At 41.5% G+C, this 26,763-nt stretch overlaps 2 protein-coding genes across 2 annotated transcripts; both read right to left on the bottom strand.

Moving 5' to 3' along the window:
* Positions 1 to 530: 530 nt before the first annotated feature.
* On the bottom strand, positions 531 to 9,330 carry ankdd1a (ankyrin repeat and death domain containing 1A). The gene is made up of 15 exons (XM_076109840.1): positions 9,196 to 9,330; positions 8,456 to 8,559; positions 7,625 to 7,723; positions 6,769 to 6,867; positions 6,558 to 6,662; positions 6,246 to 6,344; positions 5,635 to 5,733; positions 4,817 to 4,915; positions 4,588 to 4,686; positions 4,036 to 4,134; positions 3,771 to 3,869; positions 2,577 to 2,672; positions 1,610 to 1,811; positions 1,210 to 1,341; positions 531 to 909 (listed from the first exon to the last, which is right to left on the bottom strand). Exons 1-15 carry the CDS (start codon positions 9,227 to 9,229, stop codon positions 848 to 850), a joined length of 1,527 nt encoding a protein of 508 aa, XP_075965955.1. The 5' UTR covers positions 9,230 to 9,330; the 3' UTR covers positions 531 to 847.
* A 501-nt stretch (positions 9,331 to 9,831) lies between these two features.
* On the bottom strand, positions 9,832 to 26,246 carry plekho2 (pleckstrin homology domain containing, family O member 2). Its single transcript, XM_076110046.1, has 7 exons — positions 25,835 to 26,246; positions 17,379 to 17,528; positions 16,942 to 17,064; positions 14,912 to 15,016; positions 14,696 to 14,794; positions 13,544 to 13,831; positions 9,832 to 13,437 (listed from the first exon to the last, which is right to left on the bottom strand). The coding sequence occupies exons 1-7, from the start codon at positions 25,841 to 25,843 to the stop codon at positions 11,962 to 11,964; spliced, it is 2,250 nt and encodes a 749-aa protein (XP_075966161.1). The 5' UTR covers positions 25,844 to 26,246; the 3' UTR covers positions 9,832 to 11,961.
* Positions 26,247 to 26,763: the final 517 nt, after the last annotated feature.

The raw sequence follows: 26,763 nt of genomic DNA, 5'->3' as shown, positions 1-26,763 counted from the left end.
AACACCGACCAATGCCTTGTGAATCACATCACGTGATGCAGCTCATCCAATCAAATATGGGTATTCTGACGAGTTTCCTGACTTGAGTGAGATGTACACACACCGTGACACAAGGGGGAGAGACGAGGATATAGACAGCAGAGCAGGACTATTGAGTGGTGAAAGTCAAATCATAGGATGATTTCCAAAAGAGAAAATTGGCCAGAGAGACCAGAGTCATAGAGGTGAATTCTTCCAACACTAAATTCTCTTTTTAGAAGATGAGAAAAATATAATATTGTGGCCTTTTCACTTCAACCTGAATGGACTGAATTTAAAGCTGCAGGGCAATTCAGTGGAAATAATTTTTCTAAAATTAATTTTGTGATGAAATTTATTTTTTAATCCAGCCATTATTTTACTTGAAATGAGAACATTTGTTCATGTATTTCTATGTATTATTTATAATCCATCCAGTTACATTTGAAAAATTTGAATAATATTTGTTAAAATATAATTGATGTGTACTTTCTTTATTTGATTTGGCAGTTGTTTACTACACAGATACGTTACTACTACTAGACTTCTTGAATATAGATATACCCAAATTATATATATATATATATATATATATAATTTGGGTAGTGGGTCGCGGCTTGTCATTAAGGGGTGATGGTGGGTCCCGCAGTCAGACCAGTTGAGAACCACTGCTTTACAACGCCAAAGACAATTGTAATTGGTTTAAAGACATACAAAACAGAGTGTCCCATACCGGGATGATCATGTGTGGAGCCAGACCTTTCTTTAGCGCTGTGGAAATAGGTTTGGCTATGCGAGACTATGCCTTCGCAGTCACTCACAGTGTTCATCACATCGCAGAGCACATTTTGGGGGAGGTGGTCTCTGCGTTTGCCTTCTGCCGGATGCACTCTGGATGATTGAAAAACAACAAGGAGACATCATGCACCTACACATTCCAGATTCCAGGAAATAGACGAGCACAGATCGACGAAAATGCTACCTCACTCGGCAGAAATAGAAAAGTGATAAATTAGTTATCGCATTATTATGGACTTTAATAACGGTATGGCGCAACGGTACAGACTTGTGCCCGGGTCGTGGTAGGTGATGCGAAAGTATTTCAGATTTTTTTAAAAGCCCTTGTGTGGCTCTGTGCGGCAGAGACACTTATACAAGAATATAAACCGCAGTGCAGTTTCCTGTGCTCACCTGCCAAGTCTGTCCGTGAGATTTCCACCAGCCCCTCGTAGAGGCCTTTGATCGGGTTCTCCCCCGCCATCACGACTCCATGGAGCCAGATTAGCAGCATTCGGTGACCATGTTCTTTGAAGCTTTTCATACCTAGAGGTTCAGTTCAGAATTACAATACGTATCAACATCTTTGAGAAGTCCCAGTTGAGATGGGTGAAAACTGAAAATCCACTGACATGTATTGTGACCAAAGACCAGTATAGAGAGAGTGATAAAGTGTTGCAATTTTCTTTTAAACAACTCAGTGCCACCTATCAAATGCACTGGTTGCACCTGAGCTGGAAACTAGCTACTTGATGAACATTTCATACAAGTCACTTGATTGTCAAACCATTTTCCAGAGGTCGGCGTAGCTCACCAGTCCACTGTTGTTCTATAGCTCGTATGTGTGCGTTGCTGAAGTCCCAGTGCTGTGCCAGGATCTTCCACTCCCCGCGGCAGAGGTGCTTGGTGGCCAGGCTCCACAGGACGGACCGGAGGTGCTGTGTCTCTTGCTGGTGGTCCTGCTTGAAGCTAAGAGGTCTCCGCACCCAGGAGTCCTGCTCGCTGGCCATCTGATCCTGAAGTTTTTCATACAAAGTGTGTACATAGGTATACATGTGGCATACTGTGCAAATCTGTGAATCTGAAGTTAACACAAAACGTTAAATAACTCTTAAAACTAGCAAAGCTCACTCACATGTCCAAGATGGTTGGAGTACTGCGATTAGATGCAAATGAAATCAAGGGTATGTGACAACCCAAAGGCACAACAACAAGCCCACATAGATGCTTTGGCAATGCATGAACCTCGGCACGCAGCAGTGAAGGTAACAGAGGAATCCAGCAGGGCACAAAGATTTTGTGACAAACTTTAATGTCACACATAGGTAACAATCATCTGGCACTGAGCTCCACAAAGTACAAGTACAAATGAATGCTGAACAAGACATGTTTTAGGCGGCTAAAATGTTTACAATTAACTTTCATGAGGTGAAAACACACAGTGAAAGGGTTAAAGTTCTAAGACAAACACGGAAAACTCTGAGACCAAAAAACGCTGTGGTAGCAACCTGTCAATCAGCCCCCGCCAAAGCATACCCTGCTTTATGGTCTGTTTGACTCTAAATGGACCATAGTTTACTAAATGAACATCATGCTGTATTGAAGAAGACTTGAAACTAGAGATTGAGACCATAAACTCATGTTTACAATGTTTACTGAGGTAATAAATCAAGTGAGAAGTAGAGTCATTTTCTCATAGACTTCTATACAACCAGAGGAGTCGCCCCCTGCTGGTCAGTAGATAAAAGGCAAGGTTTCAGATGCAATGACGATAAACTCACCTTCTCCCATTTATAAAAACGGTCAGCTTTGATGATCATGTCGACCAGGATGACATGGTTTCCTCTGGCTGCCACCTCCAGACACCTTTTCCCCTGCTGAGTATATGATATGGTCAATAAAACAGTGTATAAGACGTCCATTACTCTATAAGATAACATAGATACAACAGCATTAGCACGGAAATATAACCTCAAATTATAAATTTGAATGTAATAGTATAATTTTATAATTTTCCATCATTTTATTGTTTTGAGTATAAAATGTAAAAAATAATTATTGATAGTTAATAAACCCACATGACACATGAACAATGGTGGATTGTAACAAAATTCATTCACTTAAGCACTATATTTAAGTAAAATATTGAGCTACTCCATACACTGTATATGAGAAGTAGACGTAGTCATGATGACATCACCCATTGATTTCGCAACCAAAGAACAGAAGTCACCATATTTGGAATGTGGAGGAGTGACGTAGAGACACCGTATATGGCTCTGGTAGCGGCAGCGACCTGTCAATCACAGTAGCCCCGCCCTAAAGCATACTCTACTTTATGCTCTATTTGACTCTAAATGGACCATAATTTACTAAATGAACATCATGCTGTATTGAAGAAGACTTGAAACTAGAGATTGAGACCATAAACTCATGTTTACAATGTTTACTGAGGTAATAAATCAAGTGAGAAGTAGAGTCATTTTCTCATAGACTTTGATACAATCAGACTTATTTTTGCAACCGGAGGAGTCGCCCCCTGCTGGTCAGTAGAGAGAACGCAAGTTTTAAGATGCTTCCGCATCAGCTTCACTCGGCAGAACCGGAGGTTGCCGCCTGAGCTACTCGTACTTAACTTCTATATTTCCATTATATCCTATCATATTAAGTAACTAACTTCAGTCCTGATCATAATTACCAAATATGCCTTTATTTTCCGAATTTTAACACTTTAAATCACAGTTTGTTTACATAATGCTACTGTTCTTATACATTTTTTTTGTATTATTATTTTCTGTTTACTAAATACTAGTGGGATTTTCCCCCCCCCAGTGAGATATGTCAATGATTAGCAACAACAGCATTACTTTTGATACACTGCAGTGCTCCATAATAAAAAGTAGAACAAAAGCAGTAAATCATGACACTAGAGAAGCTGTATTCTGTCCCGGGTGACGCCGTGTGCTGTGTGGTACCTTGTCGGTCAGATTGAGGTTAACACCAGAGATCAGCATCATCTCAGCCAGGACCTGCCAGCCGTGCTCTGCTGCTATGTGCAAAGCAGTCTGTTGTCTCTGCGAACCACATGACGGAAAATCTGATACGATTGCACTGTAGCCGCTGTGTCATTTCTGAAATATGCATTCTTCTTGCAATGAACGTGGACATGCGGAGGTCCTGCGCAGCCATCTGCTTTTATGTTTATCAATGTGTTTAACAGCTGTCGAGGTTTGTACTCACACTGTCAGTGATGTCCAGGTCACAGTTGGCATCTATAAGCAGCCGCAAAACCTCGGTGTGGTTGTTGAACACAGCTAAGTGGAGCGCTGTGTTGTGTTGCTGGTTTCAAACACAAAGAAAGATGAAGAACATTTCATCTGATATGTTAATGAATAGCAAATGTTATGGTATGCTCTCTGTTATATTGCCTATTAAAATGTTTTCCTCTTTACTCTAAACATGGCTATTTAGCTTCAAAGATCATACAAATTATTCTTTATTCATGCGGGGATTTCAGAAGCAGATCTTAACAATACACTCCTTGATTTTGATGTTCGCTCAAATTTCCCCGAAATCGATACCGTGGGTTTCAAAAATCAACATTAAACTGGTAGAATTTCAGCCCCCGTATCCCGAACGGGGATATTAGCTATAGACATGTTTATGTGGCCATTTGAGGAACTGCAGTTTTTGGGCACTTTCGCATTTGTTTCATTTTTCAGCACCAGTCGCTTGCGTCTTCTACACTATACGAACCAAGACATACGTCCCATGGGAGCGGCCACTACTTACATTGTCTACAGCATCTCTGTTGAGTCCTGCCTCCAGCAGCAAACTGGCTTCCCTGTCAAAGCCATGCTGAGCCACGTAATGGAGAGCATTCATATTCTTCTGCAGACAGAAGAAAACAAGGATTTCATCTTGGAGGTCTTTCAGTGTGTCGAAAGATAAAAATAAGAATACAAAGTTAGATCTTGTGTTTATTGCAAGTGATAAATGATGTCGAATGAACAAACCGTACATTAGTTTGTGCGTTGGCATTGCAGCCGGACTCCAGCAGCAGCCTGACACATTCGTAGTGACCTCCATCAGCTGCCAGGTGCAGTGCTGTGAGACCATCCTAAAAACACAACAGGTACATTGGTGATAGCATGATGCTGCTCTGTTTGTGACGGTGGTGTTTACATTTTTTAATAATTAGTTTTAATATATTTTAATATATTAATTTTGTAACATCATTTTATATTCTTTTGCTACACACAACTATCAGGTTTTAGCCATTGAACTGTATATATATATATATATATATATATATATATATATATATATATCCCAGACTTTCTTCATACAACTGTGTCATTATATAAACAAACTGACATTTAAAGGGTTAAATTCTGCAAATGAATTGATATTTGGTAGTTATTATCAGGACTGAAGTTGGTTAAAAGATTTAACTTGGTAAAAGTGGAAAATAATATGAATACATAATTAGATTTTTCATTTATTTAAAAGGGACAAGGGTTAATGTCTTTACTGGAGCAGTAATCCTAACTCTGCATCGTAAAGCACCCATTGTAGTATTCTGGTATGCTTCTCGAGTTGAAACCTTTGGAAGTTTTTTCGATTTATTATTTAGTCAAAAGATAGATTTTTACTTATAATTTATTTCTCCACACAGAAAAAATTGTATGTATTTGATGGTGCAAGAAAACACACTGCAGTTTAACAGTCAAAAGTGTACTACTGTGACAAGTGTAACTGAAAAAAAAATCCCAATTATGCACCACAGCCGCTCTAATTAAGTAGCACAAAGTATGCAGCCCAGTCCAGTCCACTCACTATATTCCTCTCGTCGATGTCGACTCCGGTCTCCACCATCTTCTGCAGGACCTCTGTGTGCCCACACCTCGCTGCCAGATGCATGGCTGTGTTCTCTTCCTGTAGTCCAGACACAACAGCACTTTACGATCTGAGACAACTTCCTCTACCAAAACAAGTCAAGAGGGGCTGTCAGCGCCTCGCTGGTGCTGTGGTCTGAACCAGAAATGGGGCAATCGAAGTTTCTTAACACGCCGACCTCCTCAGTGTGTCGACAATCGCCACACAAACCAGTAAATCCTAACCTGTCGCGAGGGGAGTTTTAATTTACACAACATGCTAACGTACAAATGTATTCACCAGTTCTTGAGTCATAAAAAGGAGAGAGAATTGTATTTGAACACAATAAAATCAAACTGATGGAATGTTTGTGTGGTACACAACATGGCAACCACCCACCGTATGTCTATAGTGGCCTGTTTCCCTGCCCAGTGTACACAGGATTTGAGGTCACAACACATCCTGCTATAATCTGTTTGGTCGTTTAAACGTGGCTTTAACAGCCTCACAAATCAAATATTGTGCGTGCGTGTTTGCTTGAGCACGATCACTGTGTGTTTGTGTGTCACTACCTTGTCCTTTAAACCGTGGGTGCAGCCCATTCCAATCAGAAACTCCACCACTTCAAATTGTCCGTGTTCAGCAGCCAGGTGAAGGGACGTCTTCCCCGCCTACACAGGAGATACTTATAAACATGATCTGTATACACACACTGTGTTCCATTCACCTTCATTTATTGGCAGATTGCTGATATTCTGATGACAAACAGCAAAATGTTTGTTACAGTAACAGTATGGAAAGAAGAGTTAGAGTTGTATCTTCTACAAAAAGACAAGTTCCAACATCCGTGTGTAAATTTGAAATAGTGCCGAGCAAGGAGTCACCTTGTCAACTCTGTCGAGTCGGACGTCTTCCAGGTCCTCCATGATGAACTCCAGAACTCTGATGTGGCCTCGCTGGGCGGCACAGTGCAGCATGCTCAGGCCATCCTAACACACATGTGCACGCAATCACGTAAAAAAGACGAGATATCAAATCGGACGATACCCTGATAGTTTTGAGTCCGCGGCGATGATGAAACCAGGCAGCTCTTACTTTGTTGTCACAGTTGAGCTTGGCCCCGCAGGACACCAGCATCTGCAGCACTTTTAGGTGACCGAACCAGGACGCGAGAAGCAGAGCATTCATGCCGAACTGTAGACCAAAACAAAAATGTAGAAGTGTTATAAAACAGTGAAGCTCTGACAGGACAGAGTATGTAAAGTAGCATTCTCCGTACTGGCCTCGGTCTGTCTCTGTCCTACTGTGTGTCTCCTAACTGAGTTAACTGACCTGAATGTGTCGGCTTCTTTTATTTTACGCTCCTTTTACAGTGTTGTCTGTTGAGGTCAGAATAAAGGGAGAGACCATGGCTTTGTTACTAAACACATGCTCTGTGGTTCTGTTCTCATGTTCTACCTAAAAACAATACTCAGGATCACTCTTTATAAAGCTGCCGTCCCACAGTTCTCTGCTTCAGCGATGAGGCGGTCGGACCGAAATTACTTTTTTTCCCCCCCATTTGTTTTGTCGAATATTGATGATAAGACATGCATTTTCTGTGAAAATGGTACAAAAGGACAAATCATTTTATCTTTGTGAAAATACATTAGCGTGATCACAATAGTCAGTGAAGCATTTTACATTTGATAGATGACATCGAAGTTTATGTTTGTTTTATTTAAGAAGGGACAGTGTGCAACAATTAACATGAGCACTTGAGTCCATCATGTCAATAGCTTATTTCTAATGGCAAAGTGTATGGCTTTAAAGGGCCAGTGTGTAGAGCTAAGGCTGGGATCATTATTAGGTCACATCACCAGTCAGTGATGTGACCTAACAGTGAGTTAATATTTCTGCGTCGGGGGAATGAATGAGTCCAGTGGCTCTCCCTGCAAAAGTGTGTACGTACAGTGTCCCTCTCATCAACGTCAGTGTCGTGGTCCAGCAGGAGACGGAGAGCCTGTTCGTTCCCGGCTCCCGCTGCCCAGTGCAGCGCTTTGCGGTCTACCTGCACAGAGACAGAGAGATACGTGACCGGGCGACACTCACAGTGCATGCACGGCTGAATTAGGCCCAACACTCTCAAACACTGACCATTCAAAAAATAAAATGCAATTCCCCTGATCACCCGAGCCCATCGTTGGTTGATCAATAACACTCTATCTGACATTTTGGCTCATCACTATAGTGCTCTCCATCCTGAGTTTGTAACACACATGGTGTTCAGACACACTCGTACCAAAACGTACATTGGCATGCCTCGCTTCCTTTTTAGCAAATGTCTCTGTCGCCTCGATTTCACCTCGGCTTTTCTTCAGAATCAGAATCAGAAACGCTTTTATTGCCAAGTACGTCACACATACAAGGAATCTGGCTTGGTGATTGGTGTGTGACAATAAACATAGTGCAGTAGTAAAAGACATCATTAAAAAATTGAAAATGTAAAAAATGGCAATGAAATATGATAAACAAACAAACAAGTAAGAGTACATTTAAAACAAGTATGTCATTTAAGTGTCAAGTGTGGTAGAGCTGTAGAGCTGTGCAAAGGTGTGTGTGACTGTAAGTAACTGTCCTGGGCATGTACATAAGTGTCCGAGTCGGTAGAGGGTCCCGGGTTTTGTTGATGAGCCCGACTGCAGACGGGGTGCAGACTTGCTATGAAAATTAAATAATGCGGCTTTGAAAACTGTAAATTCGAAAAGCCAACGACTGGCAAGGACCCCTTCAGCAGGCTTACTTTATTTTTGGCCTTGACGTCCACACCCTTCTTGATCAGCTCCTGCATTCTCTCCGGGTCGTTCCTCTTTGCAGCGTCGTGGAACTCCTTTTCTGACCAAATTACTGTCAGGGATTATAGACAAGGAGGGTTATCAAGTGTGTTCGGCAGGCCGGCAAGAAGCAAGAAAAAAAACACAAGTTAATTTGCACTGTATTCAATAAGACTCATGCTATTGACCCTGTACATGACTGGCTGGAGCAGTGTTAGGAAGCACTGGACATTGGTATATTGCACTTAATTGGCAGAAGAATACAGACAGTATTAGTACAGATCTGAAAGCCACTGCATGCTGGGAATTCTCTGACATGCTCCTTATAATAAATATAGAATATCAGTCTATGACAGGCACATGGAGATGAGGTGGAAAATTCCGTCTGTGATGTTTTCACCGACGTTTCCCGGTCATTAAAAGCGGTTACTTGTGACAACAATTCCCAAATCTTGAAGCAAAGTGGCAGTGTTATAGAAGGTAACAGAACATGAATATTGTATTTAAAACGTCACATATTGTCCAGTAAGTAACGTCACCGCCCGCCGTCCGCCTCACAAACGGATATTCATAGCGTGTAAAACACCGCAGGAATATAGACCCCGTCCTGTATGGTTGTCAGAAAGTAGCCCACAATTAACGTTTAAGCCCCGCCGCTCATCACCGCTGCTGACAGTTGACAGTCGGTCGCTCCCTGGTTCGTACTTACAGATATCATCCTCCGACACCAGCCCGTCCTCCATCTTTGCGCTGTTTTAACTCTTTGCCCTCGTCTCTCTCATTGTAGTGCTGGTAATATATATTTTTTTCTTCCAGGAGATGAAAAGAAGGTTGGACGATATGCTTTACAGTTTTTTTCTGTCAAGCCACACAGTAGAACTGTGGAAATACAATTTCCGGTGACGATTTTCAAAATAAAATGATTTATTTTAAAGTTAATGTTTAAAGGCGAAACATCCTGTGCTATCCTAAAGAATAATATTCACATCAGATATTACGTTTAAAGTGATGTGACGCATAGAAGAGCAGCGAATCCTCACATTTGCGAAGCTACCACCATCACACATGTTGTTATTGCTTGGAAGATTACTGTTTAAACAAAACAAACAATTAATTGATTGTTCAGATTTGTTGAAAATGTTCTGCCAATTTTACTGATGAAGTATTGTTTTAGCATAACGTAAATAACAATTTAAGTGGACAGACTAAAATCATCTTGGCCGTTTTCAGCAAGGTTTGAAAACAGATCTTTCTAAAGGGAATTAATAGGCCACAGAGTAAATCAGAATAGATGTAACACTTTCTTAGAGGTACAACTCCATTGAAGACACAAAACATAAACAGATAGTTTCACTTTGTTTATTTGGGCAATAGCAAATTGTATCAAACGAGTACAATATGTCAGGTTAAAACATATTCTTGCATTTTCTAAAAGGCTTGACATATTTGAAATAGTCTTAAACACTATCGTCACATCTTTTTAATAACAAATAATTGGACAGAAATAGGGACATAAGTGAAATTAAACTGTAAGAGGGGTTGGTTAGAGCCAAAAGGGCTGCTACAAGCTCTTTGTTCGGTGTTATGTACAATATCAGTATGAAAACAGTATCATTAGTAACAAAACTGGAATCAGTTTGGATTACCAGTACTTTATTTTGCTTTAATCACATGATTAGTCTGAAAATATTTATTTCAGAGAACTCCTGAGCTAGGTTGGTACATCTTTCCTCATCGACAATGAACAGCACATGCTGTAATAAAAGCATTAAGTATGTACAATATTAATTCCCTCATAAACTGCCAGCATAAACATGGTATCTGAAAATAGGAAAAAAAAACTATTAAATTCACAAAGAAGAGTAAACTATTAAAACAATTGTGTAATTTGGTATTAACACTTTTTAGTACTTTTTTGTTGTTGCATGTTCTCAATGTATGACAGTGCTGCTTTGTCATTATATTATTAATTCTCTAATTAACTTTCAAGTACTTGTTCTCAAAAATGACTGATATTTCACATTAAAAACAAAAAATGATATATACACAGAAGAGCGTAAAGCATTACCTTCAGCTGCAGAGAGTTAAACTATAGAAATAATTGCACTTAGTTATATGAGCAGTTATATGAACACTTGCGTGTGCTGCATAACTATAAAAGATGAGTCATGCTGCCCAAGTTTCAGTCAATAGCGTGCTGCAAGAATGAGTCCTAATCTCCACAAGTTGATCGATGTCTCTGTTTAAAGCTGGAGTGAGGAACTTTAGTCTGCCCCCTCTGGTAGGGAGAGAAATTACACAAACACCGTTGACGCCCCCAGGAGTGTTTGTCCTCTACGTTGATTGCTTTCTCTCTTTTTTAACTTTGATGTTGAGATGAATTGAGAAATGCCTTTTTAACAATATATGCAAAACAATTACAAGAAAATCAATTTCTTCATATTTTTATATCAAAATCCACTCAGCTTTTCCTCCTGTAAAACAAAAGTTGAGTGTGCTTACGTAAGCTAGTGCCAACCGAATTCAATATCATGACATCCATCCATCAATCAATCTGCAACTTTTAGCGACAAAGGAGGTTTTGTGCGGAGCCACAGTCCTCTGTAGCTCTATATCACGCTACATTTTAAGCAAGCCCACTTTTTAGTGGTCCAATCAGACGCGAGGATTTAATTTAAATCCCTCTTCTAACTGTTCAAATCTGTTTCCGTTTCAGTTGGGAATACGTCACAGTGCAGAAGCTAAAGACGCTCTAACTTCCGTTTCACTGGGACTTTAATCCTTCTTCTGAACGCCAAGTTTCTTTTTTATCTGCAACATCCACTCCAGAAACTTTTCTTTGCTTGTTACAATTATCCGCCATAGTTTCCGCCATACTCCTAGCTGCTCCTCTGTCGCTATATGCTCTTTCCCCCTTTCTGTGTTAACTCATTTGGCAAGGGCTCGAATGTCACAGATCTTCATTTATCAATTTTAACATTACAAGTGAAAAGGCTTTTAGGATGCAGATCCATTAAAGAGCAGGACAGAGTCGCTAACGTTAGTCTAAACTCTGATAGAATCCAGGACCGGCCTCCACACAGTGGGGAAATAGTACATTGTGCTCATTGTGAATAGGGTTTCTTTTAAACCAATAACCACACAAACTAATGTGTTTAGCTGAAAGGCTATTTGAAAGACCTTGGAAGTAACTGTAGGTAGTAAGCCTGTTATCCAGACACGCTAATGATTGTGGCTTACATTGGAGCGGACAAACACCCTGTTGAATCTATTTCTTACATGTTTGGCATGTTTTTAGTTTTGGAAAGGCAATATCGAATATCACTTTTACTTCAGCCTCATGCAAATCATACAGCAGACTATGTGGAGAAATCCAAAGCTTGACAGGCTTGCTGTGCCTATCAAAGGTTGCTAAGCTATGACTGGACAATCACTGTTCAGGAGAGGGGTTAAGCAAATCTGCTGTGACTGACATTCACCAGCTCTTCCTGTAGCTCGAGTTGTTTGCAATTTTCAGTTTATTGACTTCTCTCAGGACATGGTCGGCCTTCTTCAGCTTCTCCATGGCCTTGGCCAGCAGATCCTCTGTCTTGCCATCCCCGTCACCTCCCCCCTGCGACTGGGACACTCTGCTCAGGAGCTCCCTCGTCTTCTCCATCTCCAGCGCCACTTCGGTCTCAAGTTTCATGACGGCGGCACCGGGGGCCCCGTCGCCACCGGCCACAGCTCTGGTATGCTGTCTCGCCTGAACACAGACTGAAGAGTCATCAGACAGCAGATCTCCGATGGAGGCTGACCTGGCCTTGGTTGAGGGCTTGAGGGGCGGAGTGGGGCCTGAGCGCCGACAGGAGAAGACCTTGGGTCTAACTTGAGGCTTGGGTGGGGCCTTCTTCGGCTTTGAGCTAACGGGGATCTGAATGTCGTTCTCGCTGATGTCAAAAACATCCAGACCGGCGTGGATTCCTCTCAACGCGGCCGTAGACGCCACCAGCGTGTCTTCGCTCCCAGAGCCCTCGCTGTCATCATCTGAGTGCTGACCGCTGTCTACAGATTTCTCCTCCATCTTCTTTTTTTTCTCCCCAGGCAAGTGGCAGAGCAGCGGACTGAGGCTGAGGCTGTCGCTGACCGGGTCATTCAAAGAGACGACTACTGAGGAGACATCACTCCTGGGTAGTGCCTGTTCTGCTTGAGGAGAACTGGCTGAGGTATCTGAGGCTGTTGGCAGTAACGCAGTAGGGTCCTGTCCCTCATTAATCTGCGTTACAGTTGTGTTATCGCCTGTATTTTGTGTGTCAGGCTCAACAGGTTTCTCAGGCTTTTTCTTGAGGATTAGAAGAGGACTGGTGCTCTTCCCGAGTGTCTCTGTGGGTACTTGTGGCTCATTGTCGGATGCTTTGCTTACGTCACTACCTATAGTCTCCTCTGATTCCTCTTCAGAAACCTGTCCTTCTGCGCCGGGACTCTCAGGTTCATCATCTCCGACACTAGGTGGAGCTTCTTTAGATGTCGACTTGTCTGCCTCATGTGCTTCCGCAGCTGTTCCTGCCGCCTCCTCTTGACCGCCTTCTTCCTTCACCAAATTTTCGTCATGTGCTTCCGCAGCTGTTCCTGCCGCCTCCTCTTGACCGCCTTCTTCCTTCACCAAATTTTCGTCAGTCGTGCCTCGAACCTTTTGGTCTGGCTCCACAGCAGAATTCGATGGTTTTTTCTCTTTCAATGGAAGGGTTGGAGGGTGGGAGTTTGGCCTGGACTGTGAGGTCTCTGCAAGGTTGCTTAGGGAGCCGCTGGAGCTGGGTTTGTTGGGAGGGGTTGGCGGTGGACCTGTCTTTTTCTTGGCCTCGGGACTCTTTTCAGACATCTTCTCAGCTTTGACCTCTTCTTCTGTGGCGTCATCAACAGGTGAAGCACACGGCTTGGCTTCTTTAGATGGAGGCATTGGCGGCTTCAGAACCTTAAGAACATGTAAACCCTTTTTTAGAGACCATTTTATGCAAACAGAAAGACATACTCAAATATTTCTGCACTGTATGATAAGGGTTGTATAGCATTATACAGACCTTCTTCTCATCCTTGTCAGGTTCATCCTCAGGTGTTGAACTGCGTTTTGCCTCTTTGGTAGGGGGCATGGGAGGTTTGATGACCTTTTTCTGGGGACTGACCTCTGGGTCAGTCTGAGCCTCCTCCTCAGCAGATTCACTGGCATTGGACGGAGGAGTTGGGGCTTTGATTGCCTCTTTGGGGGTTTCAGTGCCATCAACACTGGAATGATGGGTCCCATTAGGCATTATGGCATCCTCAAGATCGAGATCCAAACGCAGGATACCATCAGACGACACATCAGCTACCTACAGGGCAAGAAAAGATATCACGTAGACATTTAATTAAATCCAAAGCCAAGAAACCATAAATTCTCAAATAAAAGCTGTTATACAAACATAAGTGCTGGTTGCTAATTAATGCTAAGGTGAAAAAAGGCCCGAGGAGTCATGTCATATTCACCAGTCTGCTGCATTTGAGTTTCTCTTTTTAACAGAAATACTGTTTTCATTCACAAATTCACTTCTACGTCTTTGTTTTATTTCAGTGTAAAGCTGCTGTCATTGAAACTCAGCTCAGAAATTTCATAATGAAAGTCTACCAGAAAGGGAAGGGATTATGAACGCTCGAAAATCTGTACAAGTGATTTAATTAGTGATTAACAACACATTTCTGTTAAAAAGCAATGGGAATAATGATGTGGATCATCCAGAATTGATCAAGACAACTGGTAAACATAAAGTGTGGAGTTTGTATTAACAGCAGAAGGTCGTTTTTCTAAAATGTTGTAACATATACATATATATTTAGTAATAATAAATATAGTATTTTAAATATACTTAATTCACAACAGTCACTGTAATTAATATTAGGATTAAACGAGTCTCGAGCTTTGAAATTTGGAACCAAAAATATTATACTTCATGTGAGCTATGAAAATATCAATTCCGCATGAAATCACCAACGGGAACAATTTAGTTCAGATGACCCTCTTATCCAGAGCTTCTTACACACATTCACACCTACTGAGTGTGTTTGAACCGACAATGAACCCAATCATGAGAAGAACAACAAGCTCAACACAGTTGAAATTCAAATCTAGACTCATTCACTGTAGTGACAGAGCCAACCACACAGTGTCCTGTTACACACACACACACACACTCACAAACCTCTTTCATGTGTATCCTGGTCGGTGGCCGCCGGTTACGGTTCCCTTTGGGCCTCGTTCGAGTAACATGCTCTAAATTAATGCTTTCATCAATTGTCACCTGTGAAAACAACGCTTATTGATTTGTGTTTTCACCTAATCCATTTGAGCTTTCATGAGCTCAGCGTGTATAAAAACTCAACGAGGATGTCATTGACTGAAATTACGAGACGCTTACCTCATCGAAGACTTTGTTCTTTGCTCGATTGATGCCATCAATCAGAGCTTTAATCCAGGCCTCCTTCCCCTCTGCAGTCTGAGCTTGGAACTTCACATCATGGACCTGTCAGTCACATAAAGACATGACTCGTGTCAGCTGTACAGAATCGCCATTTCAAAATAAGGTTGATAAACTAAAGTAAAACTAACGCTGGCTGCTGCGCTGCTTTAAGCAAATCTTTTTTGGCACCATTGAGCCATTTAGAGCCAGAGCTGAGGAGGGTTACCCCGGAGAAACCAAGTGGCAGCCAAGTAGCTGTTCACATCCTGGTCGGGCCCTCTCACTTCATTCACCCTGAACGACCACAATAGACTACAAACTACCGACCGATTCAGGACCTCTGAGTTTAACAAATAGGGTGTTGTTGTCAAATGTGGAATGATGGTATTTCAACTCGGAAAACAATCTTTTGTAACGACGTTTCCCTTTTTTTTTGTTACTTCCCCTTTATTCAGAAAATTGCAGTGACAATGGACACCAAAACATTTGGTTTAGTGTCAGCTATAATACGGCTGGAAAGAACAGAAGAAATAGTAGCTCTATTGCTCAACTAAGGGTCAGAAACTCCACGGGTTGCCTTTAATGTCTCGTCTTTACCAAGGTTATTGGAATCTTATTTTTATCATCACATAACATTTAAAGAATTGTACTACTATAAGCAAAAAAAAAACATTACAGATTATAGAGCCACAGCCAGAAATTGTGGATATTTCAAATGAGTAAAAGCAGCAGTATGGTACTGGTGTCTGACTCACTCCTCAGCCTGGTCACTGCATATGGACTGGGGGGGGAAAAGTGACACACACGCACAAGAGAGCAATACTGTGTGTTCGTGAAGTAAATGTAAACCTCTCTCTTTCTGTCACACGCACACACAAGAGAGCAATACTGTGTGTTCGTGAAGTAAATGTAAACCTCTCTCTTTCTGTCACACGCACACACACACACACACACACACACACACACACACACACACACACACACACACACACACACACACACACACACACACACACACGCACACACACACACACACACACACACACACACACACACACACACACACACACGCACACACACACACGAGCTGTCCACATTGCAGCATTGCACATATAAACCCCTCCCTCCTGGTGATGGCAACTGTTTAGGTTGTGGAGTTGGCAAAATCTTTACACACTTCTCTTTGCACTACTACAGCTAAATTCACTAGTAAAGTCATTTTTTTTGCAATTTTAAGGACAGACTACAGGAGAGAGATGCATCAAAGATTCCGGGCTGAACTTCGAACAAGAGACATTCTGTGGTTGTGATTTCATGGGTTACATGAAGGGTAACTTTGGTATTTTTCAACCGGGACCCTAATTTCCCATGTTTTTGTGTCAAACTGACTAATAGGGACTGCAGCTGGCACCATCAATGTACATCCACTAAAAGTGCTAGTTGCCACTGAAAGCCTCTGGTTGTCATTATAAGTGTCTGACAATATTACGGAAAGAGTCTCGCTCATGGACAAGTCTCGTTCTGAAATCTCAAGAGGTGACGTATTGCCGAAAGACAACGGTGGAAAACACTACATCCGTGGTGGGAAAACGCGAGTGCTGCTGAGCAGTTTGTTCCGTTGGAGTAACATCACGGTAAACATAGTTTAGTGGTATTTAACAGATAAAAAAAGAAACAATGGCTAATGTGCATTTCCGAATTGTGGCAACACTTTGTGCAGCTTTGATATTAGCCAAAGTTTTTGCGTTGACTTGGCATCAGTGCTGACAAAAGTGTGGTAGGCAAGAACAATCAAATTTATCGTCCGTTGCGGCATGCGAGAAAGTTGTCTGAAAGAATTCAAGGTGACACGCAGCGAGTAACTGACATACAAATGGTCATTTCGTGGGTGAAGTATTCCTTTTAACCAGATGGCGGGATCTCATTTGATCTCTTACTATAGCATTTACATCAAATTCTATTCTCCCCCAAAGCATCTCCCAGCTCACCTTGTTTCCAGGCTTGGGTGATCGAATCAGTATCAGTCTGTGCTTCTTCTTGAAGGGGCTCCTTAATTCATGACACTTATCATAGTTTTCCAGGTCAACCCTTTCTAAGCAGTTCTGCAGGTCCTGCAACACAAGATTATGGGCAAATTTGTTGTAATTCCAGTTACAGGATAAAGATGACAAGATTTTAGCTTTTTGTTAATATCAACAATTTCCGTAAAGAAAGAACCCAACAACCTTCTAACGGGGACTGTATTGTCTTTGTAGCCACAGTATTCTGAACAGTTATGTGACTGAGAGCTTTCTGTGATTTTATGAAAGCAGGATAGAGTGTGACGTTCCAACAGTTACATGATTCAGTTCAGGAATATGGTGCATAATGGTGAAAGTGCTGCATTAGTTGGAAGAAACAACTTGCAACAGAAATGGCAGCGTACCTCATTTTCATACACCACAATCTCTGTCTTCTCCACATGGACGTAGCGGTCCTTATAGCTTGTAAAGAGCCTGCCGGGGGCCTTCTTCACCCAGCCAGCCTTACCCAGGAACTTTGGCTCTTTACTCTGGGCTGGGTCCTCTTTTGCACCCTGCAATGATAAGAGGAAGGAAATCACTCTCAGAGCACACACCACAGTACGAGCAGAGTGCAGACTGTTATCACTTTCAGTTTTTCATTGTTACTAATGGCATTATACAGCATACCTGTACTAGAAAAGTATGGAATGCCATTTTATTCAATATCAAATAAATAAATATATATGCCGATGAAATTAACTGTGACATAAATCCTGAAATATATAGATCAGCCGATAAATATATCAATAAATGTAGTATAAATATGTAAATGCGTCAACTTATTTAAAGTAAATAAAACGTTTTTTTAAATTCAATTTTATTTAATAATTTCACGATTATGAAGCAGATTTTTTTCCCCTAATGCCACATTTATTTCCCAGCTTTTTTCATTTCCATCTGTAAAAGAAATGACTGGTAAACGTGGGTCTCTCATAGATTTAGAACAATGCAGCAGCACAAGCTGACCCCGCGGTCTGTCAGCCAACAGGGTGGACCAGCCGACGGAGATTTTCAAGTACAGCCGCTAACTGAAGGTCCGTCTGGCTGAACCAAACCTGTGTGAGAGCTTCAGGGCAAACATTTTCTTTTGGGCCCCACATTGACCCCCCCAAAATGTATTTGGGAATATGCATCACATGAGCGCGATATAAACTCAAATTGCCAACTAAAGTTGCTGATTTTGTTCATCCCGCCATGGGTCTCACATGGAAAACAATGGGTGTTTTACACCACCGGTGTGTTTGCACTTTATGCTGACAGCAGCGAATGTGTGTGACATAGTACTCTAAATTACTCACCAGATGACACCAGCTTATAGTATTTAATGACTTCTTCCTGTTTTGACACTCATGTGTTTATGAGTTTTTGTTATGTGATTTCCGCTAAATATATATATATACGTATATATATCATTTATTTTCTATCAAAATAATACAACTTCCAGGTCTAAGACACGGTGATGTTCCTTTAAGTTTAAGAGGAAATGTGGCTGTGTGATCACTTTGAGTTCAGATCGAAGTTGTGCAGCCGGTGAGAAAACCCCCCAGTTCTGCTTACAATGTGGTGTTATTGCAGAACTAGTTTGGTTCACTTCTTATCAGACTTTTTTCATTTCTGCCCTCTTTTCCTGAAAACATCCAGCGCCTCTGACACACCTCGCCTCTTTGGACGTTGTCCACTTTGTGCTTTCCTCTGCACATTAGCTTCCCACGTGTTTTGTCCCATCGCTATTTGCCCACAGATAGGTAGTAAGCGATGGCAGTCTGGCATCTCTTTACAAAGCGGCCAAAACAAGGGCAGTGTCAGGGCATAAAAAATGAAGAGCATGACAGCAGCAGATGCTATTTAGGCAGCGCAAAACACACTCACTAGAGCGATAGATAATGAAACTGGGAGCAAATTATAAGGGACCTGAAACATTTAACATTCATAACGAAAGTGGCACAGAGTGCTGCTGTATTCAACCAGTGCATGCTGCATAAACTTACAAAACAATGGCAGTGTGTTTTGGGTATGAAGTAAGATGCAAAGAATACTTTAAAAAATAAATAAAAACTCCCAATCTTACAAAAGATTGTTGCTGTTTTTTACAGAATAGAATGTTGATAATATTCCCAGGTAAATGTAGCCACCATTGTAGTATATTGTAACTACTAATCTAAGAAGACTACACTGGCTGCCAACCTCTGTGAAATATGGACTCGTGTCAGCATATTGATTCGTGGAGTAAGCGCTTTGTCAACCCAGATGCTCCTTTTTTTCATTCACAGCCTTTGTTTCTGTTGGAGGAACTTCCACAGGATATCAATTTTTTTTTCGCGGTGATGGGGGCGACGGAGGGGGGGGGGGGGGGGATTAGGTGGAAGGTCATCAAACTGTTTTTCCACTTTCACTGTAACTGTGAGTGTGTGTCTCAATGTGGTAAACAGAGCAGTGCAGCTGCTACAAAGAAAGGAACGCCAGGCGCGGAGCAAAGACAGAGAGCCCGAAGGGCAAAAATAAAAATGTAAAGAAGCTACTTTGCAGAACCACTTGGAGTGACAAAATAGAGTGACAGAGTGCGATGAGGAAACGCTCGCCGCGTAAAGACGACAAAGCAGCCTCGCTGTGCAAGTGCAGGAAAGCACCGTTGGGGCACAGAGGGGCCTAGGCATGCCTCGGACACGGGTCAATGTGGTGACAAAAAACCGACAGGGCTATATGGAACACTTCAGTACAGCATTGCACTGATCAGACCCTTTACATCAGAGCAGCAGTGGAAGGTTTCCATTACTCAGGGCTCAGCTGACTATTATAGCTCCGCACTGCGATATTACACATAGCACGTTAAGGGTCTCCACTTTTGGACTAACACAGGAAGTCTGTTCTGCTCTGAAACCTAAACCTCTACCTCAAAAAACTGTGTGCGATCTATTAGCCGTCCTATCTGCGGTGTGGTCAACACCGAAACGTCCACAGAAACACCATCTTGCATTGTGCAGATTAAAAGTAATACAAAGAAGTTTTGAAGTTACAATATGCTAAAGCTACGGCACAAGCTGGGTCAAGAGGAAGAGAGAGCAGGGTTTTTTGTGGAAGAGGCACACCTTAGCAGACATGTGTTTCTGATGAAGTTTTAGGTCAGGGAGCATCTGGCACTCATTGATTTTCACGCTGACCTGCCCAGCATGAAGTCACCACAAGCCTCACTGGAGCTCACACTTTACCCCGACTCACCCCTCACAACTCGGGCCGTGGGGAAGACAGCGGGGCTGGACGAATACGTTGTTTTGCTGGTATGATTAACCCGTTATTAGGCTTAAATGAAACCTGGTCAATCAAGTTATTATTCTGAATTTCTGACTTGGAAATGGTCAGATAGAAAAATGCCTGACTCCCCTGTGAAGTTACACTTCCTGTTTGGTGACGTTACTGCCAGTGTTGTCACAGCCAAATGTACTGCAGTAAATTACGGGATTGTTTCCACGTGTAAGTGCTGGGTTGATCGTCCTGTCCACACCCTACAATAAGAACTTACTCGTTGCTCAGTGTTGCATTGGGATTTGAGCCAATCACTGTACACAATGTATGCATTCTAACATGCTATATATCGAAACTCTCCTGCTTACTTATTTAGTGTAAAGCTGTGACAATAAGGCCTCTGTTCTACATATCACACCACAGACCACAGGTGGTTCAAACAGCTCTGATGTGTTTGCTAACAATACGATAAATGCACTGACACTGTTCTTTAGTTTACTGTTACATAGCATACTGTCAGTATGGAAATCCTCATAAATAACCATTAAAACACACCCCAATGCTTCTACTGGTATTTTCTTTTTTTACTAAATCCAAAATAGTACTGAATTGACTTACTTATACTAACCAGACTACAATCCTTGGACTCATCTTGACTTGAAAAAGAGGTCAATGTGTTTCACATTATAGGCCCAATCAGTACTGTCATCTGATGGTGGTGCAAGAATGTTTTCACAGTTTGATTACTGAGGCAGGGAGGATATCTATTTTTATAATGCAGTCACGGCCAAGCGTGAACTTTTATGCACACGTAGCACCCACGTTCTTCCTATCACACAACCTGTTGTGTCTGAACACTATTGGCTTCACGAAAACGTATTATAAACTTATTCTGAACTGACAAATGTAAATAACGAGAGAATAACTACATTTTATTTCCGTACTAACCATGGCATCACTACCCCCCCCAATAGGACTATGTCACGATGGGGTCCAATCACCAAACATTAAGTCTCTTCTGATTGAAATGACCATCACCATTTTTTTTCCAAGCAACATTCCAAAACCCCAAAGATATTCAGTTTGAAAAGATATGAAAAGAGAAGCAAATCCACACATTGGAGACGCCACATTTGGCATTTATTCTTAATAAATCACTTTTTTTATACAGTTAGATTAATCGGTCATCAAACCCCTTTTCAATTCATTTTCTGTTGATCAATGAATTGACAAAGTCTCTGCTCTTTTTTTTTTACAGAGAGAAGCCTTTTAAACAGACTGCAAAATGAATGCAACTCACCAAAAGAAGACTGAGAAAGCAATACCTGATCATGACCATGACTCACTTCCTGTTTAATGCCTATAGCACCAAATATGGTGATGGCTGGACCAACTTTGTTTTCACAAAAAAAAAAAAGTAAATGTCAGCCATACATAAATATTAGTGTAAATTGACAAGACTAAGGAAACATGATGTTAGTCGCGGCATCAGCTGTTTTGTTCATGCTTCACAGTCCCAGGCTCAATTACCAGTTGGCCATGTCCAATCACATCCACGCAGTTGTGCAGCGCGGTTACTACGGCCGGATACTCCACCATCCCAACCATCCACGTTATGTGTTGTATTTATCCTGTTCATTTAACCAAGGTTTCATGCGTGAGTTTATTAAGGCGGTATTAATCCCCCCAATGTAATTCTTTGACAGCTCCCTCATACAACGGAGCCTAATCTGCCAAATGTAACTGTATACCCATTTTCCAAAAATGGTCACTTCCTCCACAACTGTCTCTGACTGAGTCTTGGTTTTGTCTTCTTCCCTGTTCAGTCCCGTGTTTGAAATGTAATTTTAGTGAAAGTAATCAACACAAAAGCTCAAGATGGTGTAATGTTTTCCATTACAGCTGTAGCGAATTTTTGAAAATGTTTTAGACCAAAATACGGCACCATAGTTTTTTCCACATACAATTCTAACATCGTCACTTTGGGCTCTAAGAAGGTGTGATGGCCGCTTTTACACTACCTCTCCACATTTTAAAGAGGATTTATGGATCTATTCCTCAAGAAACCAACAGACAGATTGCTCAACAGTGACAACAGTTGTCAGTGGCAGCCCTAATGATGTTTCTCAACAGCACAATCTTTAACATCTGCTCTGTGGTGCACATCCTTTGGAGCTCAGTGATTTTGGATGCTTCTTACTGAAACACACTGAGGAGTCGTGTACACAGGCTTCTTATAACACCTTGGCCCGGGACTACAGATGAATTATAGTCTTTCTAATCCTGGCATTCTCCTAAAATAAACTAGACTAAAGTAAGAATGTTTCAACCAGTGTTTCAACCATGCCCATCCCAGCTGTGAAAATGCTGAAACTGTCAGCTGACATTGTCTATGTAGAAACAAAGAGCAGGACTTTTACTTCCAGAACCTTGAAATCAGTCGTCCCACTTTGCAACTCTGTAGGACGCAGATGGACAGAGACATGTCCTGATATTATGAAGAATAGAGTGAGAAATATGGAGAAGCATCAATGTAGCAAACAACAGCATTACTTCACCATTTCCTTTCAATCCGAAATGAACCCCTTGTGCAATAAAAAAAAGTCGTCCAAAAGAACATTTCACTCATCTTTTCATCTTTTGAGGACTTTTTTTGTCACAAAAATTCGACAACACACACATGCATTCACTATTGAGGACTTTCTCTTTTCACAAAGGCACTTTCCCAGAAATTGTCAGCAGCGCCCCAGTGACACGATACACACACACACACACAGACACACACACACACACACACACACACACACACACACACACACACACACACACACACACACACACACACACACATCCATTGTGCAGCAGAGGCCTGGATAGCAGGACGATTATGAGAAAGGGTTAATTGTTTTCTGCCTGACACATAATGTGGCAGTCTGTTTCCTCTTTGCTGAATGAGTCGGGCAGACACGTCACACCATGCACTCCAGGTCAGAGGGATGGAGATAAACGGACGACTCACAGAGCTGAGACAAACGATCCATCATGGAAGGGTTTTCGCGAGTGAAAGATAAAGAACATAAGGAAGAATGTGAGGTAGAGAGGAGGAAAGCGGGAAATGACAAATACAAAAATCGAAAGAAACAGATAAGAGCCAAACAGCTGCCAGTGGGGAAGCCAGCCAAGTAGTTGTTCACACTGACAATCTTTTACAGTCAAACACTAGTTTCAGTTCAGCTGTAGATATTAGAGTACAATATCCAAACAACAATGTTGAAAAATATAAACTATGTCTATATATTTATGTCACAGTGTGCACTTCAGACTGGAGCACGTCATACTTCTGTATAACCTGGAAACACTGATACAGGCTTCTTTTAACAAGCCGCTGACTGTTAGCCTTTCATTCCTTTACACTGCCTTCCTACGAACTACCTGTGTGCACCCTAACAATCATTGCACCAATCAAATTTCCTTAGCTGGAACCCAACATTTTTTACAATTTAACATTTCAATTTTAACGTCGGTGTGAAAGGCCGACAACAGCAAGATACATCGAGCCTCGCAGACTTCCATCAGCAGTGTTGAATGCTGACGTACTCTTGCATGTTCTACTGGATCCTTTTCAGGCAGTTTAAGTCATATTAGACCTCGCCCATCTGCACTTTGGGAATCCCCAGCCGCACTGGACGTCTTATTATCACATCACAAAATGTCCATATATTGAGTCGGTTAAGGTTTTAAGTAAATTCATAAATCTCTTATTCACATATATTGCCACATACCGACATTTTTCAGAATGTCATTCCTTCGTGTGCAAAGTAACTTTCAAAGAGACGGAGAAACGTTTTTTCAACTCCTCGGTATGTTCGGTACATACTGTGGAACTGACAATAAAGCTAACTTTGAACTTTGAACTTTGAACTTTGAAGTAACTTTTTCTGACTAAGCTATTTTGTTCACTTCAGATTGTTGCTGGGTTACATTACAATGTTATAATGAAGATGTTTGCATGTGTTCATTTGATCTGAGGGGCTGACAGACGATGCTGGTTGAAAAAGGAACTCGAGTCCCACCACCGTCTGCTGCACAAGAATATACTGAGACTCCAATTCTGACACAATGCCATCCACAAAACACATACTGAACTGATAAATACAAAATAACAAAAGGTTATGAAAGATGCAACCTTTTAATAGTCATCAATCAGACCTCACCACCATGACAGTGTAATGTGTATACCTGGCTGAAAGTATTTAAACACAAGCTCTATTTACAGCTTGTAGCCTTAATATGACTTCAACATTTCCTTTTGATGGAGTCACAGTCATAATTGTCTCACTGTGTTCATTAGTCGTTGCCCACACACAGCATAAAGGGAGAATGTATTCTTGCGTGCAGTTTAAATGTGGGTTGTAGCTGTTTCGTGGTTTATAGCCTTCATAGTCTGGCCTGGAGAGGGATTCTAAGAAAGTATAGACAAGTAAAAGAAGAAAGTAAAGCTGCATTTAATTATCAGATAATGGACGGTGAAGGACAGGCAGCTTTATGTGAGGGTCTTTTGATCAATGCTACAATCAAAGGTGTGCACAAAAAAGGTTTGCAACAAGTTCCCTGCATACTGTAGGTACACATAGTAGGCTATGTCTCCACTTCCTTTTTTTCTGTCAAGTTGGCTTCCTCAAACTGCAGCGAGGCATGCAGTTAATCAATAGCTACATGAAAGTAGCTTATGTCTGAAGTATGTAGGCTATGTTTTTAGGATCAAATGCATTCGTTCTACTCGGATATGCCACAAATCAAACGGCAAAATCTCGTAATAATCTGTTTTGGCAACGGCAAGCCAAGCGTCCTTCATAAATATGGCAAATCACAACTTACTTTGTAATTATGAAAACAGGAAAGGTTATTAAGCCTATATTAACACTTTTACTGCCATATTCGCCTATCATAGCGGATTCGCCAAAGGTACAATCTATCAAGTCAATTTCATTTGTGAAATAACTGCCTTTATGCAACCCAATAATACATGTTGAAATGCATTTCGCATACATTAAATCAAAGTTATAATAATGCCGAATGTACCAATGCACACATCTGACTAAGACGAGGTCCGTATTTCTGCTTTTATGGTCATATGTTGACACCCACACGTTGGGTCGCATTAAAATGCAACAATTCGCTACCGTTTCTCGTGGCCTCTGACCAAAGTTGATGAAAAAGATTGACAGGTGGGCAGGTGCTCTCGTGCCAAATAATGTTGACTTAGTTGACCGCAGCGGACAGTTTGGTACCACTAAGAAATCTCAAACTAACTTATTTCTTTACTTACTATTACTAATATCACGGAAATAGCGTTTCCAAATTGCCACCTAGTCTATTCTATGGGCCCTATCTGTTTTCTAATAACTTGGTCGCGCCCTTGCAAAGTAGTATTGTCTAACATCACACACTGAATGCATACTAAGTGTTCACTTTCACTATAAATGTCTGAAAAACTACAGCTCTACATTGAAAAGACGGTATAAACTGCATGAAAAAGCGAAGCAGCACACACGGGCGGACTGCAGTGACTACTCACATCTTCCATGATAAGGACCAAAATCCGTTATGTGAGCGTTGACTAGCCCTAAAAAGAATCCCTCGAAGTCGCCCTTTATCCTCGCCAGAAACTGTTTACTTCTCCCCCGTTGGTCGGCAGCTGACACATTTCCAACAGCGGGCGTAAAATAAATGAAGAAAACAAGGAACCGTGCAGTTTATGACACCAAGGGTCGTCTCTCTCTTTTTTTCCTCTTTTGCTTCAGAGAAAAAAATAAAAAGTTCGAAGAAAAAAAAGTTTGGTTTCCGGTTGAAGTCCCTTTTACACTTCGAATCGAAAAAGTCTGCCGAGGAGGAGCAACGTGATCAGCACCGTCTGTGCATCACCCGAGAGGCATCCTAATTCAAACTCGAGCACTCGAGACATTGTTGTCTGTTTAGCCGATGCGCTTTGCATCGAGCCGTTTCATTTGTCAGCGCGATGATCAGAGCAGAAACAAAAACAGGCTGCAAAACAACTGCAGCATCATCTGAGATTCATAGAGAGCGGTCCTCCTCATCAGAAAGTTACTCTGGAGAAAACATTTCCGTCATTCACCAAACTTCAGAAAGGGGGGCTTTTTTCAGGAAAGTTATATAGATGCTTTAAAACTATTTTGTTCTTTTAGCTTCCTTATACGCCTTTTTTTTTTTGGACATACTGGATGATAAACTTTATAGTGGCCTCTCACGTTACTACACTGAACACTTCCTGGTGGGTGTGGCTGTTCCTGGTACAGGTTAAAACTTGCCATATAGTCTCAAAGACAAACCAAAACTTTTTCGTGATTTTGAGAAGGAAAAAAAAGGATGATTTCCATTTACTCATGCTTATTGGTTATAAACCAATAACAATAACTAAAACTGGGTTGTCAGGTTGTGTCTAACCCGTGTGTGTGTGTGTGTGTGTGTGTGTGTGTGTGTTTATCT

This window comes from Anarhichas minor, unplaced genomic scaffold (assembly GCF_050575085.1).
Source record: "Anarhichas minor isolate MPS153535 unplaced genomic scaffold, ASM5057508v1 ptg000042l, whole genome shotgun sequence".
Lineage (NCBI taxonomy): Eukaryota > Metazoa > Chordata > Actinopteri > Perciformes > Anarhichadidae > Anarhichas > Anarhichas minor.
The sequence above is the reverse complement of the archived record's forward strand: the minus strand, read 5'-3'. Positions and strand labels throughout refer to the sequence as shown.